Source organism: Pavona decussata, unplaced genomic scaffold (genome assembly GCF_977016875.1).
Source record: "Pavona decussata unplaced genomic scaffold, jaPavDecu1.1 SCAFFOLD_187, whole genome shotgun sequence".
NCBI classification, from domain to species: domain Eukaryota; kingdom Metazoa; phylum Cnidaria; class Anthozoa; order Scleractinia; family Agariciidae; genus Pavona; species Pavona decussata.
In genome coordinates, this window is record NW_028145596.1 from 305,001 (window position 1) to 322,105 (window position 17,105).

A 17,105-nucleotide genomic window follows, 5' to 3' on the forward strand; every position below is an offset into this window, starting at 1 on the left:
GCGGTAAAGACGAGGTATGCCCTAGTCCCGATGGGTCAATAGTTCCAGGCGGTACTGTATATGCCATTTTTTGACATGCGCTGTACGTGACTCTGGGTGTTAATTTGGGATGGCTCCATATCAGGAAATATTTCTCTCACAGAGGTTAGCAAGCCTGCCAAGTTTCATGCTTTTATCATAAAACAAACATTTCTGGTCGTTAGCAGCTGGACTACTTCTGTCTGCTGAAAAACAATGTCTGCGAGCCCAAGGGGCAAAACAATTTCCGTGAGGTAGAAATTTTAAGGCAATCACAGTTAATAACCTCATAAAATCACAGAACCATTAACACACAAAATTCCTGGGCAGTGAACCTGTAACTCATGGAAACACAATGGCAGACAGTATGGAGGATGTGTTGAGCAAAGTTTGCGAGGTTTTTGATATTGAAAAGTTTAAATAAGCACCAGGAGGATTCAATTAAGTATGTTGTAGAAAAGGAAAAGGCTATTTTTGTCAATTTGCAGATGGCAATATGTTGGTTTACAAAGCGTTCCCCATAGTGTCACTGTAGTGATACATGTTTTCGTCTGTGCAGTCCACTTGTTAGAAAAATATTGTGGCCGGATTTCTCCATTGACAAGCTACATGTAAATGTTTTCTCAGGCAACACTAAATAAAGGTTATCTGTGAAGAGATAGGATCCCTAGATTCTGTTACTCATGGTTCATGCTTATCATGCTATCTGTCTCCAGTAAGACCGCAGGATGTTTGTTTATCATGGATATGAGAGTGCTAGCCCTAATTGATCCACATCTTTACAAATCTGATCATTGTTGTCACTCGCTTTCAAGAGCTATGGCTTCTAGCAGTTATTTTCAGCTCTCTTGCTTCCTATCTGAAAAACAGGTATTGTGTTCTTAGAGCTGGAATGTATCTCCATGCATGTTATGTGGCTTTGCGTGCCTCCCACGTTAAAAATTGTCGATGGCCTAAAAGACTCCTGCAGTTCGCAAATAAATTGGTAATAAAACATTCACAACTTAGCCCTGCTTAATGATGTTTATCTTGTTCCTGAAGGGAAATACTCAAATAAAGCGAATAGAGGTTTTCTTACTGATCATTGTGAGCCATTAGGATTAGTTTTCGTTATGCCATTGTGTATGCTAGCTCTGTGGCATTTGCCCGTTTCATGGACCACTCAAGTTTCATTCTATCACGTAATCTGATTGGCCAACGAGAAAACAAAAGCCACTATATCACGGAAATCGTTTTGCTGTTCGGGTTGACAGACGTTACGTTTTGGCGGAGAGAAGCGACAACCAGAAAAATGTCTGTGTTCGCAGGCTAATAAAATATTGCATTATAAATGTTCTTTTTTTTGCATCCAACCCTGACTATTGTAACCTCTCAAGTGTAATATGAATTATTACTCTACAAAGGAAAGGTTGGAGCTAGCCAATAGGTGATAGCTATACAGTATTAAGAAGAAGGAGTAAGTAGATGCATCAAAGCACAGTATAGACTGTCTAAGATACACTCTAAGCATTTTTAAGGATGGTGCTTCCTAATACAAAAGTATATGACTATGCGGGAAAAGCAGATCTTAATACGGGCTACTGGAATCCAAAAAGAAAATTGGGGGTAATGAAGCATTCTTTAGAGAAAATTAAGCAAAAATTATTCTTAAAAGCTGAATTGTATTTAGCTCGGAAGAATGCTACTCTAGATAATTTTAATCAAAAGTGGTTATTCAACCCTCTGGCGCTTAAATTTTGAAGGAGTATTTGTTGCAAAGTATCCGTAATGTTATGTCCAGTTTCTTTAGAATTTTAGCAATATCAATTTTGCTTAGCCTTTTGTTTGGTGTTTGTGTCTTGCATGTGTCTAGCAATGCCTGTAATTAATCTTTTTTTCAAAATGCTATGTAACGGTGTAAATAAATAAATAAACAGGAAAAAAAAAAGAGCGGTCAAAAACAACAATTAAAAAAAGGAAAAAAAACACACAAAAAAATCTTAATACGGGCTACTGGAATCCAGAAAGAAAATTGGGCGTAATGGGACACTTTTTAGAGATAATTAAGCAACAATTATTCTAAAAAGCAAACAAAACAAAAACAAGAAAGAAATGCAAAGCAATGTATGGTGTTTATTGTTTTTCTTTTTACAAAATTGAAGCTTTATTACATGTATCTCTGAAAAAATGCATGGCTAACCCCAACTTTCTTTTTAAATACCCATTATTGACAAAAGCACTTGCTAAGTTCAGCTTTCTCCACACAGTTTTAAACCACGCAGAAATATCTCTGCATGACTAGGCACCACCCATAGGAAACCTGAGTATCTCAAGATGCACAGAATGTACATGCATGCGCTGTAACAAAAGTTAGCAGCGTCCTTAAATTCAGTTTACTGTTGCTTAGACCTTTACTTTGTACATGTAATACACAAATTGATAGACAAAGGATGCAAACAATTTCTTAAAACACTTACCTTCACCCTCTGATTCAATAGCAATAGCTTCAGGATATTGCTGAACAACATCCTCATGCCTCCAACCAAACCTAGGTGCCAGTCGCTGGCTCAGAATATCACCATCACGGTGCACTCTCACTTCTCGCTCATCTGGGTTTTCCAAAGGAGCAACCCAGCCAGCGTCAATATGCCTGATAAGGAGACCAATATTTCTGCTCACAGGTGTTTTGAAGCCGGAAGGCGTTGTTAGCTTGGAAGATACGATGACATCTCCTAGTTTGGCTTTATCAGGACTTAAGCCACTGCAGGTACCCACTGAAAATACAGCTTTGGGACGCAGGACCTTGACTGCATTCTTTACAGCTGTTGAAGAACCACCTGGCTCTGCAGACCCTTTGGAGCATTTTATTAATGCAATCTTTAGCTTCTTCTGTTCACCGCTTCCAGTTGATCCAAAGTACACATAACCAATCTCTTTGTGCCAACTCCTGAAAGGTTTATCAAGGTAATGGAAACAGCTTAAGAACTCACAGTCCTCCACTGTCAGTAGCAGAACATCAATTGGTAGTTGAGCATCACTCCATTTTTCACTGGTATTTGGAAGCTCACTTGTCTTTGGAAGCTTAAGAGTGGCCGTCTGTAATTTTCGACTAATGTGTTTTGGGTAAGAAAAAATAAAATTCCTCAAACTTTCTCAAAACAAAGGACTAGGTAACTGATTTACATTGATATAACTCTTGGGTGAATCAAATAAATATTTTAGCTGTAGGACGAATAATTTGGTTTTTCAGCTCTCTGAAGGCACTCAGGGATCATTTTACTACAGATCGTAAACATCTGGGTCTGGAAATAAAGCGTAGCGAAAACTAAACGCCAAGTTGGAACTCGAAATCAGAAGACATTTATGATTAATTCAGGACGGTTATTTCCAATTTTAATAAAAAGCTGAATATTTTATCGATTTTTTAACTTGTCTCTTTTGTGAGCCATTTCGGCAGTTACAAAAATCGGCTAAATTCAAATGAAAATATCACCAATGGTACATTACTAGACTTCATAAAAGTACACCCCAGTTAAAGAGCAACGTCTTCCCTTCAAATATCTGCAATAAAATTTTGGGGCCAACGTACCTACGAAATTTGACAGTTGAAATTACAAAGTGCACTTTCGTAAACAAACACTAAATTTTCAAATAGCTCAACGACGACGAGTCAATGACATACGGAGGAAAACAATCTAAAATCCCCTCGTGTCATGAAATACCCGGAGTGAATAAAATATTTTGCTTCCTGTTATATTTTTTGTGGATTTAAAACATATTTTCGATGAATCATTCGCGAATTTTGAAAGAAACAAGACAAGTTTTCAAAAAGTATTGTTTAATTGTCACACCACCTGTTCAAAAGATAAGCAAATTCCGAGCTTCAAAAACAATCTAAATCGATAAATTATTTGACTTCTATTCCATACGTGGGCCAAAGGCTATCTACAAGAAACGTACCTTTACAGTGGAGTGTACTTTTGCGGCCAGATGGTGAGGATCTGTGAAACGCTCGCAAAAATTTACGAACTTTCAACAAGTTGGATTGCGTGACATGAGCACAGAAACTTGTCCGCCCACCTGTCCGTCCATCGATGATCAAGTAATTTCGCGTTCAGTTTGGCGACGTTTACTGAAGGGGTTGAGAGGCATTAAAGTTAGTCGAAAGTGAGCTTTTATTTATTCTCTCGTGACAATCATTGGCCCCTACATAAAGCAATTGCTACTTAATACAGGTCATGACGACATGCGGTTACTCAACCTTCGTCGGTGGAACATGTAGTTTTAGTGCAGCAAATCCTGCAGTGGTGAGGAGTATAGCGCCAGAGAGTTGTGTCAAGGACAGAAAAGCACGTCTAAAATCATGCGACGCCCGTGATGCTTCCTTGCAAAATGAGGCGCAGTTAGTGTTATATACTCGGATTGCTCCTAGCTAGAGCAGGTAATCAACTGAACCAGAGTAGTAATGCAATAATAACAAATTTATAGTTTGAAGTTACACTATTCCTATCCTTAATTAAGAAAACGTTTACAAATCTGCTTGATCGATAAAAAGGACAATTCCAACATAATACCTGCTCAAGAAATTGAGATTAAAACTAGCCCGCTATTTGAGTTGCGTTATGTTACTTCTCACGTAGAACTCCCACCCCCTCCGGGGGAGGGGTAAAGGGTAAGGTGGGGGATGAGGAAGGTCTGTGGTTTCATCGTCTTAGGTGTGGAAAAGTTCAACCAGGCGAGCAGGAGAAGTGAACACAAACTTCTGGAGAGGAATCGAAAAAACAACCAAGGTAGGAACTTTTTGGTCCCATGCGCCCTCCGTGCATTCCCTTGCGAGCCTTCCCCGGTCTCGGAAAGGACACGACTGCTACGTAGGCAACGAATTTCAGGGTAAAATGATTTATGTTTAATGGTTACTTTTATATTGTAAGGGTAATGCCGTAAAGATTCATTTTTCTGATTTTTAAACTACTATGACGTCAATAAATTCCAAAATGATGGGGCGCGCGGAAAGTTTTAAAAGCAGAAGTCGTTTTCCTTCCAAGGGAGTAGGAGAAATGAACGAAAAATTTCTGGAGACTGAAGGGGAAAAAGAACCGAGGTAGGCACTTTTTGGTCCCCTAAGCACTCCATACATTAACTCGCTACCCTCCCCCACGAGCCTTCCCCGCTCGTTCATCAACTTCGTTGACGGATATCTCTTTTAGCAGCTGTACAATACCCGAGGTTAAAGAAAGCTCCACTCAGTAGAATTAGAGAAGAACAACGATTCCCACGATGAAGACGATCAACCAACAAAGCTCTTCACTTGCCCGGTTGACGGATATGTAAAACTTTTCCAGCGTTACAGCTCTTTAGAGAACCATGTTCAGTACGGTAAATGTGAAATTGTCCTCGAAAGGGAGAACTTATTTGACAAGGCCAGAATCGCCTAGAGAGACAAACTTCTCCGTGGTTCTGATATTCAACCAGCTAGTGGCAAGATCCACGCTTCGAGGCCCTGCTGAAGAGATTCAAACACAAGGCAGGGCACGATAAAGAAGGCTGAACGTTTCACTGAAACTGTAAGAATGCTACCTCAGGGGCGTAACCAGGATTTCTAGGGGGGGGGGAGGGGGTCCCAAATTGGTTCCAACGAAAACGGTTGGTCTAAAATCCTCACATTACGTACATACAAGACTTTGGCGTTTACGCTACGCAAACAGAAGACGCCTTGGTTGCCGTTGAGCGAACGTGTTTATCACTTCCTTGATATTTATGTCTCGGTGGTAGTTGATGTTCATCAACGCCAGCCCAGACCCTCGCTCGCTTGACATGGTCGACCTCAGGTATGTTTTTAACCTTCTTAGTGTACTGAATGAGCGCTCACATTCAGCTGACGTTATCGGCAACGTGCACAAAATGCACTCCTTTGACTTCTTGGATGGCGGGCCTGTTTCCTCTGCTTGTTCGACGCTTCCTCTATGTGCTTTGTCGTCGTTCTGTCTCTTCGGTTCTGGGATTGGAATTTCATCAATATAATCGATGTTAGGGCCGGAAAAATGTCTTGATTCGAATTTCTTACGCATTATCACTAAATGTTTCGCTGTGCCTACCTTTTTGGTGAAAAGAATGCATCGATCTTTTGCCATCGGGACATTGTTACGAAAACCACCAGCTCGCACAACACCAATGGATCGTCTACTGATTTAGCGGGAATTTCTGCTGTGCACACACGTGCATCTTGTTATACACAGGAATCGCAGCTCTGCTCATGTCTCCGAAAATGCAAATGAAACGCAAGTAGGTACCACAATGACGTTCACTGTACTTTGTAAGCATAGAACAAAACGGAGAATTTCAGGAATCGAGAGTCCATTATACTCTTGCTGGGATAAAATCACTGTTAAAAATAGGAGAGGAGGGGTTTCGGAACCCCTGGAACCCTCCCCTGGCTACGCCCCTGTACCTTGATGAAAAGTTTCCCATTGGCCAGGAAACCGGTCATAATGACATGCATGTGACATAAGGTTTGCTAAGGACAAAGGCGGAAATAGAAGGTTTACAGTAGATGATTTCCTCACTCCTCAACAAGTCTAATCTTATTTTGCAGAGCGGCTGCTAAGCTAAAGAACAGCCAAGAAGACACCCCTGAAGAAGACATAATTGCCGCTGAGGGCGGGCGAAGCTGCTTATTTACTAACTCGCCAAACTATTCTTGACCAGTGTCTGTAATCCCATCCAGTCACTTTCGAATCATTTAACCTCTGTAACTTAAATACGTCGAATGGATTCAAAGAGCTTAGCATCGTCATGCTCCGCAAAATGTGTGAATCTTGACTTTGATTTAATAGATGTCACCCATTTCTCAACGGCACGTAAGGCACCTTACATCGAATTGCAAAGGTGTCTTGTGGATGAGTGCAGCTGTGCACTTTACCAAAAATGATTGCAAAATTTTTGCATAAGTCTTGTAACAAAACGGTATATAACAGTTAGCATTTGATGTATTTTCACGTCTTCCATGCCTTCGAGTTGTACTTTACTTCCTTTCGTGGATATTACGTAGAGAGATGTAGACTTGTTGGCGGAATGTAGGAACCGGAACTAGAATATCTCTTCTAGGCTGTCATTAGACAACAAAGGCGTTTCAGAATTTTTATCATGACTCAGACCCCCTTCTAAGAAACTTACTACATGTGCTGCCAATCTCCTGTAAAGAAAACAAGCAACGCGGTGCTGCCAATAGAGTTAGCAAAATCCAGCTGAAGCCGGACTGCACCCAGACTGAAAATCGGCGATAAATTAACGCACATAGAATGTTCAGTTTCTGCAGTAGGCGCTTGATTGCTTTCTTGTTTAGTTAAGTAGTCTGTATCCGATATCCTCTCTTTTGATATCGCATCACATGAAAAAACGTTTTCTTTAAAACTGATATCAGATAATCATTTGCGCGGCTCGGCACTCACGTCTTCCCGACCCGAGTGATCTGGGGACGACAATGCGTATGTAACGCAATCTTTTTCGCCTTGCCAACTGCTGGATCAGGAGATCTCTCGCTACTTCATGCGCCACAGAAAAGATACTTCTATTGTCGGAAAGGGAACATTAGCTTGACGACCTCAGTTGTTGTAAGGATCTCGCGAGTCGTTGGATCTTTCGAATACCGTAAAACATTCAGTTTTTCCGTGACGAACAGCGGGAGTTACAGTCAAAGAATGGTCAAATCGAGTCAAAGTTTGCCTTCTTTGTCGAAGACTGTATAAACTTCACCACAAATTCCGCGAAAACATGTTTCCATTCCGTCATCCCACTGGGAAGGTAACTGAAAGCATTCCTTTTTCTCCAAGTCAGAGTATCTTAAGCACGTAAGTGGATTTTGTAATGTTTTTCCTTCGTATTTCATTGACTCGTCGTTGTTGAGCTAATTAAAGATTGCGTTTGTTTACAAAAGTGCACTTTGTAATTTCAACTGTCAAATTTCGTAGGTACGTTGGCCCCAAAATTTTATTGCAGATATTTGAAGGGAAGACGTTGCTCTTTAACTGGGGTGTACTTTTATGAAGTCTAGTAATGTACCATTAACGATATTTTCATTTGAATTTAGCCGATTTTTGTACCTGCCGAAATGGCTTACAAAAGAGACAAGTTAAAAAATCGATAAAATATTCAGCATTTTATTAAAATCGGACATAACCGTCCTGATGTCTTCTGATTTCGAGTTCCAACTTGGCGTTTAGTTTTAGCTACGTTTTATTTCCAGACCCAGATGTTTACGATCTGTAGTGAAATGATCCCTGAAAGCCTTCCGAGAGCTGAAAAACCGAAATATTTGTCCTGCAGCTAAAATATTTATTTGATTGACCTGAAAGTTACATGAATGTGAATTACTTATCTAGTCCTTTCTTCTGAGAAAGTTTGAGGAATTTTATTTTTTCTCAACCAAAACACATTAGTTGAAAATTACAGACGGCCACTCTTAATACTGAGTCGTGGAGGGCTGTTTTCAGACTGCAGTAAAGAGCTCTTCTTCTCCTTAGTTTTAGCACCTAATAGAGAACAAGCAAAAAAATAGAAAAAATGAAAATATACATATTGGTTTGTTCAGTTAATTTCGCTATACAGAAAAAAAAAGTTAATTAAAAAATTATTAATAAAAATACTGTACACAATATTTCAGTTGTGCAAAAACAAAGTTTTGAGTAGAAGTCATGTATACCTCAGGCATTTAATCTCCCACATGATCTTAGCAATTAAGTAAGTTTGTTTTCTGCGTTTTGGCAGGAAATCAGTAAGACCACGAGATTACATGTATGTTATTAGTTTCAGATAAATTATATGGCTTTTCATATTCATGAATCGTCCACTTTATTAACAGTTGATAGCTCCATAATTATAGGGATATCATTTACTTAAAGCATGCAATACAGTATCAAAACGTGCAAAACCCAGTTTCCTTCTACATGCACCAATTATTATTAATTGAAATCCTCCAAAATGTAATATTCAAGAACAAAACTACGTTCCTCTAACCCTCGTTGGTACAATAACTAATAATGTCTTAAAGTTCTTGAGTTAAAACTACTCAAACACCAGCGATTGTCAATGTGTATCAGCCTTTGACCTAATTTTTTTTTAAATTTCCTGCTGTGAAATCTTTGGAGATTTTCACAGCAATGTTTTCCTTAAAGGAGACTCAAACTTATACACACAATTCACATTTTTCTCAACTAGTTTTGTCCAAGATTGCAGTTCTCTTGTCAAGCAGGACAATATTATTTATTAAATTTATACGAAGTTACCTCTTATGTCTTCCAAACTGTCATCATTGCCTTCCATTGTTCTAAAACCTTCCCTCAATACTCCCACTCTCAGGGTCCATATAATCAATCTTTAAGCTCTCAGTCTAGGATCATCCAGGTTCTCCATCTCTACATAGTGCTTCTCAGATGCCCTGTCTGTAAGCATTGAAAATAAACTTCAAATTATTATTACCTCCATACTTTTAAAAATTGTTGTAGGATTTTAAAATGCTTTCATGCAGTAAAGAGCACTCAAACACAGCCATAACTTGAATAACTTTGAGTTTGAGTTGAGAGAGAGACAATCAAGTGAAGATAATTATTTCTAATCCTTAAGTCAAAATAACATATAAATTAAGGGATTGCAAAGACATAAAAACGAACACCCCCCCCCCCCCCCATGGGAAATCTCATCTTTTATGGAGTCCAGTTTTATATCTGCTTATTTGCACCCAAAGCCTTTTTAGGTACAACAAGTGTTAGGGATCTTTGTCATTGCTTTATATCTCAGATCATAGCTAAAAAAAATTGGACGAATCCGATTAGTTTTCTTTTGGTACCTTTTAAGGGTTAAATTAAGTAAGAACCCACAGCCAAGAAAAGGACATGTTGACCACTCTTAGGGGTTCTTTTCAAAACTTTAGACTTGTAAGCATTCTGTCACTTTAAAATATGGGAGTACCCAACACTGTTACTTGCATTTTAATGAACGCATGAAAAAATCCAAGAAACGCTGATAAAATTTTGTGATGTGTACATGCAAGTTAATTTCTCCTTTTCCCTCACGACGGTTCACCGTGGAGGACAATCCAGAGTGTAATGGTAAGCAATGTTTTATTTTATTCTGTGTTATTTTATGCTACCATATAAAAGTAAACTTATTATGCATGGATGTACATGTAACTGGCCAGTGATCTTTTCACATGCATTTTGTGTTGTATAAAGACTACACTAGCATTCTGACTACAAGGACAAAACCTATCTTTAAGTTAACCCTCTGGGTGCAACTTAGTAGATCTTTAAACTGAACTTGATAAAAAAACAAAAGTACCCTCCCAGGAGTTACCGCATTTTTTCTGAAATGTGTGGCTTTACATCATTGCGATCCCTAACTTTTATATAATGTCATCTCGCCAAGAAATTTTCATTTTCCAAGTTTGACAACTTGTAACTCGCAACTCCAACTCACAACTCCGGAACTCGCATTCTTCCCACACCCCTAGCACATACATGTACATGTTAGCCTTTTCGCCAAAAAGTAAAAGGCTCAGAATTCAAAGCAGCTGGCTTTTTAGTAGGTTGTGAGCACTTGAGGAGAACCTCGTAAATGGCCCACGAATTTTCCACTATACATGCCTCGTTACTAAACTTGAGACTGAATTTAATTCATTAAAGAAGCAATGAGATGTAAAGGGAAGTGAAAAGTGCTACTAAAAGTTTAAAATCTTACCTATTTTAAAAATAGCATTGTTGATGTCTTATTTCACTTCTTTGTCGCTTGTTAGGAGAGATTTCTCTCTAGTCTTGCTTTCCAATGTACGAGATCTACATGAAATTAACTAAAGGTAGTTTGGCAAACAATGACATTATCAAAACATTATTGCTACCTACAGCTGTTGGTAAATTTTAGCCAAAGCAGAGTAAACTAAGTTTGAGTTAGCAGAGAGTTCGAATTGAGTTGAGTTAGATAGTAAAAAATGACTGAAAAAAAGGCTGGAGACAAGACCAGGAAAAATCAAATTTTGTTCGAGTTAGAAGGGAAGGTGGGTACTTATTCAAGGGTGGGCACTTATGATTTTCCCAACATTTTCAGCAAACAAGGACAATTTAAGAAGATAACAAAACAAGGGATAACAAATTTATTTCGCTTAAACGAGACAAATCAAAGTGCAAAATCTAACATAAACAATATACAGTACCGGACAGAAGAAACCTAACAGGGAACGCGTTACTGGAAAATTAGGGAACGCAAAGAGGAACGCTGAGGGAACGCTTAGGGAATGCTAAGGGAACGCTAAAAATTACAGTACCGGACAGAAGAAACCTAACATGGAATGCGTTACTGGAACGCTAAAAAAATAAGTGCTCCGCTTTAAGGGGAACGCGTTCTTGGGAACGCATTCTCGAGGCCCAGAAAATCCAGTGGAAAGCAGCAAAAGATGACGCGTAAAAATGGCGCATGATAATCCATACGCGCGGCGAAAAAATTATCAAACAAGATGCCCGGCTAATGGCATTACATGGAATGCTTCATGTAGCCCCAATTTTTCCCCATTGTATGTTTCGCAGATATTTAAAAACTATCCTCCCTTGGCAATTGAAATAATTGTCTGAATGGTTTTATTCAGATATATTGCGTGATACTTATCGTTGTGTTACTAGAAATCATACCAGAAATAACTCTGCAATAATGTCATGACCCCGCTGAACTGGTCTGGCCTCCTCTAGCTCTAATCCTTTGCTTTGATTATTCGATCTGTTTTTGAAAGCGGAGTTTCTTCGCTGTGAACTCTCCCAATTTCCACCGTTTCAACTGTCGAGTACTACCTAGAAGTTGTTATTTCGATTTACCGCTTCAAAAAGGTTTGTTTTCTCTCTAAAAACGGCAGATCAGAGTCTTAAATTCATACATGTGGCTGCCATTGAACAAAAACAACTTTTCGAAATGATGACTTGCTTTGACGTCACACAGGTAGAGATAAGTGGGTCCCCTCCCTCGTGGTATACGCGCCGATAATAGATTTTGATTGGGCTGTTTTTGTTCAAGACAATCAGAACAATAAATCCCTTCTGGGAGAGGGTAGAATTTGAGCAAGGTTTAATGAATAAATCAAATAATGATTTGACGTCACACAGGAAGGGATGAGTGGGTCCCCTCTCTCGTGATATGTGCCCAAATAATAGATTTTGATTGGCCTGCTTTTGTTGAAGACAATCAGAACAATACATCCCTACTAGGGGAGGACATATTTTAATGCATGAATTAATTTGTCGATTTGTGACTACGACGAAGAAAAAAAAAAGATACCCGACCGAAACCTAGACACAACCTGCCCTGCGGGCATTCCGTGTAAAAAACACTAAAACAAACCCCGATAAGCGTGATAAGTGATCCTTCGTAAATGTCGACGCCATGTTGTTTTCCGAAATTCATTTGGATAGTTTCTGCTGGCCAACAGTATTGCTTATCTGAGAAAATCGCACAATGATTGGATGTTAGTAAACAAGGTGTGGTTCGATGTGTTGAAGGTGCTTTTGTGGCTTGAATGCTCACTAATCTCCTACTTCAGCTTCATTATACATTTAAGCTGGCTTCAAACGAGAAGAGATGAATTATTTTACGTTCAGAAAAACTATTTAGGCTTCAGAACCTCGTGGGAACCATGCGAAGAGCCTGTTATCCTGATGTATGATGATATATTTTGCCGTAAGACAATGCATCCAAAGGTAGACAATCCACTTTGGATGTAAGTCGCGATTTATCGCTTCCTAAAAGATTCCGATTTACAGGATTATTAAAACAGCTTGTTGAAGTATTTATTTGAAGAATAGTTTAGCATGTACTATCGAGCGTGCGAAGTACAGGTAGAACCCAAAGCGCAAAGTAAACGACAATTAAACAGATCAATTTGCAATAGTTTGTCCCACTTCAGGTCCAGCCCGATTTCTTTCGTACAGTACTTACCTGATGCTTGATGTTTCAATATGCCAGCAGAATAAAGGCAAGTTCAATCGAAAAAGGTTTATTGTTTCCTTGCTTCTGATCTGTTCATCGATGATATTAAAATGTCGGATGAGAATTTTTTTTCATTTCGTCCCGTGCGTGGTTAAATTTGTCATGGAGATTCCCTGTTTGATTAAAACGTCGAATAGGAAAAGACTTAAGGCGGCTCGATAGGCCAAAAATCGCCAAAAACTTTTATTTTTGGAAACCAATATTTTTGGATTGTTTATCCTTTGTACCTTTATGAAAAACCCATTTTCTGCCTTTATGTTGTCCCCTTACCTAATTACGCGGGATGCCCTGAAGGGGCATACCGTGTCTAAAAACGGGTCGATTTCTTTTTTTTTTTTTTTTCTTCGTCGTATACACAAATCGGTACATTAATTTATTCATTAAACTCTCCCCTCTCCTACTCGGGATGTATTGTTTTGATTGTCTTCAACAAAAGCAGGCCAATCAAAATCCATTCTTGTCGCTTATATTGCGAGGGAGGGGACCCACTCACCCCTACCTGTGTGACGTCAATGCATCATTTGATATATTTATTAAAGACGGATTAAGTCGCGCCATATTGTTTTAACATGTTCTGGACTCAAGTGTGCCGTTTTCAAAGGGAAATTTCACCATTTTGAAGCGGCAAATCGAAAGAATAACTTCTAAGAAGCACCCGACACGTAAAACGGTGGAAATTGGTGAGTTCTTAGTGAAGGAATCGTGCTTTGTTTGACAGTCTTAGACCACGACGCGAGACTGAAAAGAGGTCATTGAGAAGCTTACGTTATCGTAATGGAATTTGACAAATTTCCGCTGATAGCCTGAGTCGCGTAACACACGGAAAACAACGTAACGCAATCGTCGTGACTCAAACTATTCCATTAGCAAGGATAGTTTTATCAATCGGCGAAGCATACAGTTGGAATAAATGAATCAGCCCCAGCATCTCGCGTAATGCCAGTATAGCAGGCATCTTGTTTCATTGGCTATCTGGAAATCATTCTTTTTGAGTTGATGTAAATTTACAATCCGTTGTCTCGCATAAAGCGAGAGTTTGCCTATCTTTCCGACCAACACGAATGTCGTTTTGGGCACTCTAGACCTTGCACAAAACTTTCAGAAGAAACGTATTCCTGAAGATAATTAGCTGAACGCGTTCTCTCTACCGTTTCATTTTAAACTGCTTAGGGAACGCTAGGGGAACGCTTAAGGAACGCAAAGCAGAACGCTTTAAGAACGCGTTTAGCGCAGCATTCTCTATTAGGTTTCTTGTCTGGTACTGTAAAAGTTCATTAACTACTGTATCTAAAACTAATTTTGGTTGATTTTGGTTCTCTTACTTCATGTTGAGTTGGTACAGAAATGTCTTTTGTTGGGAGGGCTGTGGGGTGGGCACTTATTAACTTTTAGGGCTTTCAGGGTGGGCACTTATTAACTTTTAGGGCTTTCAGGGTGGGTGCTTATTAACTTTTTGGGCTTTCAGGGTGGGCACTTATTCCAGATGGGTGCTCATTCGAAGTTGGACAGTTATTAATCGAATAAACACGGTACATGGAGGAAATTGTTCCAAACAGCCAAAAGGGATCAACAATCTAACAAGCAAGATTGTGTACCTTGCCTAAGAGACTTAAGGACGGTGCCTACTAATACCGAAGTATTTTTGTGCGGCTTATGACTATGCGGGAAAAACAGATCTTAGCAAGGCCTCTTAGAATTCCAAAAGAAAATTGGGGGTAACCACGCATTTTTCAGAGATAATTGAGCAATAATATCTCTAAAAAGCGACAAAATATAAAGCAATGTATGGGATTTTTTTCCTAACTTGAAGTTTAATTATCTCTGAAAAATGCATGGTTACCCCTAATTTCCCTTTGAGATACCAAAAGCACTTGCTAAGTTCTGCTTTCTCCGTAATTAAACGGCGCAAAATTATCCCTGTATTAGTAGGCACCACCCATAGGAAACCCGAGTATCTCGAGATGCGCAGAAGTCGTATGCGCAGTAACAATAGTTAAGACCATGAATCTGATGAGATCTGACAAACAATCTGTCCACCATGGATAACTACACTGTACCAATAATTCTCAATTATTGAGAATTAATACTTCTAGGTCTTACTAACAATAAAATTGTTTCGAGAACAGATTGATCAATCAAGTCTTGTGTGTCTGGGTGGGTTTTTCCCAGAAGTAAAATATAAGATGACAGACAATGTTACATGTCTGCACTTCACCCAAATTCAGACCCAGACATCATGCATGTTATTTAAGGGTGGGCACTTGTTAACTTTTTGGGCTTTCAGGGTGGTCGCTTACTTGAGATGGGTGCTCATTCGAAGGTGGACAGTTATTAATGGAATAAACACGGTACATGAAGGAAATTGTTCCAAACAGTCAAAAAGGATCAACAACCTAACGCGAAAGATTGTGTACCTTGCCTAAGAGATTTTAGACCACGAATCTGATGAGATCTGACTAACAATCTGTTCAGCATGGATAACTACCGATTGAGAATTAATACTTCTCGGTCTCGCTAAGAATAAAATTGTTTTGAGAACAGAATTTGATCAACCAAGTCTTGTGTGTCTGGATGGGTTTTTCCCAGAAGTCAAATATAAGATGACAGACAATGTTACATGTCTGCACTTCACGCAAATTTCGGATCCACCCATCATGCATGTGATGTTCAAGGTCCAGCAAAGGAAATTGTTTGAAGCACAAATTTTAAAACTTTTCTCTAAGACCATTACCTTCAGTATGAAACATTCCCAGATTAAAATGGCATGGTCTCAAAGACATTATAACACTTATAACTGAAGGATTATCATTCCAGAAATATCTGAATTTAATACATCAAAGAGGCAAATGACAGCAAAAGGTGTACATGTAAATCAGAGTTTAAAATCTTACCTGTTTTAGCATAATGTTGACGTCTAATTTCACTCTTTCTTTGTCTCTTGTTAGAAGAAGTTACTCTTTAGTTCTGAAAAGGCAACCAGTTATTGGTTCGCTCACATGCCAACTCGCCCACAACAAACTCGTCCAAAGAGAAGTTTAAACTTTCCTTCCCTAGGTTTGTCAAAAATGGTGGCCTACAAATGTAAATAACAAGAGTCTTGCACAACTTGTAACTTATTTTTAAAATACAAATGCAGTTATGACTATATTTTATTCTTTAAGCAAGTAATCAAAGTGTCATCTTCCGTGTGGGAGAGTTTGTTGAAGGCGAATGTCCAAGTAGGCAAATAATTTATCTAAAAAATTATTTTCAAAGCAGGCAGGAAATCTCTACGCCGAAAACAATATTCATTCACGATAATCCTGAACCAATATTAAATAGTGATTAAGATAACAATTTAATTAGTAATATAAAGATGAGCTTACAAAGTGAAAATTGTTTTCCAGTTGAAACAGCTCTGAGACTAGTACATGAATCAGTCACGAGACTTTAATAATTAAGCTTACCTTAGCTTTTCAATCGATATCGTGATACTCAGATCTTCAACAGTCGCACGTCGTCTCGAATTTACCAAACGGTATTAAAGACCAAAACCCTTCTCTGGTGATTTATATAAGAACTGAAAAACAAACATTGAAAAGAAAATGAAAACTGTTCGATGCAGGAAGACAAACAAACATTGACAAACCCTGATGACTGCGTACATGTATTATATAATATTAGACCACCAAATCAACCAGGAGAAATTCCTTTAAGACACAAATCAAATGAACTGATTTGACTCCTTACCTTCGCTGTAAGAACGAGAAGAAACGAAAAAGCCCAAAACAATTACGTCCCAGAGGGCCACGCAGTGGCCACGAAGGTTTTTTTTTTTCGGAGCTTCTGCCCAGCGAGGTTTTCGAGAGCCGCTCCCAAACTAAACTGAAAGTGTGTCACTTCGAGGTCTTAAACTAAAGATAACAAGAGATCATGCGAAACGGCACGTAACTGAGGTCTAAATAACTGGAATATCCGCTAAAAGATTAAATTATCCATAGTTTTTGTCTAAATCAACTGCAATGAATTTTGAACAAGAAAGAATAGAAGAAAGTTCTGGGGAAAAAAAACATCGCATATGCATCTGCCACGTTTTTCTGGGCTTTTCAGCC

General features: G+C 38.9%; 2 protein-coding genes across 4 annotated transcripts in view; both read right to left on the reverse strand.

Annotated features, from left to right (window-relative positions):
• LOC146462456 (uncharacterized) overlaps positions 1-6,065 on the reverse strand; it is a 20,784-nt gene extending 14,719 nt beyond the window's left edge. The window contains exons 1-2 of the mRNA XM_085085601.1: positions 5,701-6,065; positions 2,475-3,106 (exon numbers count right to left, since the gene is read on the reverse strand). Of these exons, the coding sequence (XP_084941727.1) occupies positions 2,475-3,106; positions 5,701-6,065 (997 nt within the window). The remainder of the gene's footprint in view (positions 1-2,474; positions 3,107-5,700) is intronic.
• The window catches only part of LOC146462448 (uncharacterized), a 201,068-nt gene extending 183,963 nt beyond the window's left edge, over positions 1-17,105 (reverse strand). Inside the window, exons 1-6 of one of the 3 annotated variants that reach the window (XR_014857122.1) lie at positions 16,744-17,105; positions 16,461-16,573; positions 15,906-16,087; positions 10,729-10,823; positions 9,279-9,434; positions 8,454-8,525 (exon numbers count right to left, since the gene is read on the reverse strand). Coding sequence is in view for 1 of the 3 variants with exons in the window: in XM_085085564.1 (XP_084941690.1) it covers positions 9,279-9,315 (37 nt within the window). In the remaining 2 variants the exon portion in view is untranslated. Of the gene's footprint in view, positions 1-8,453; positions 8,526-9,278; positions 9,435-10,728; positions 10,830-15,905; positions 16,088-16,460; positions 16,574-16,743 lie in introns of those variants that run through there. The other 2 variants (XM_085085564.1, XM_085085565.1) reach the window with 2 other exon arrangements.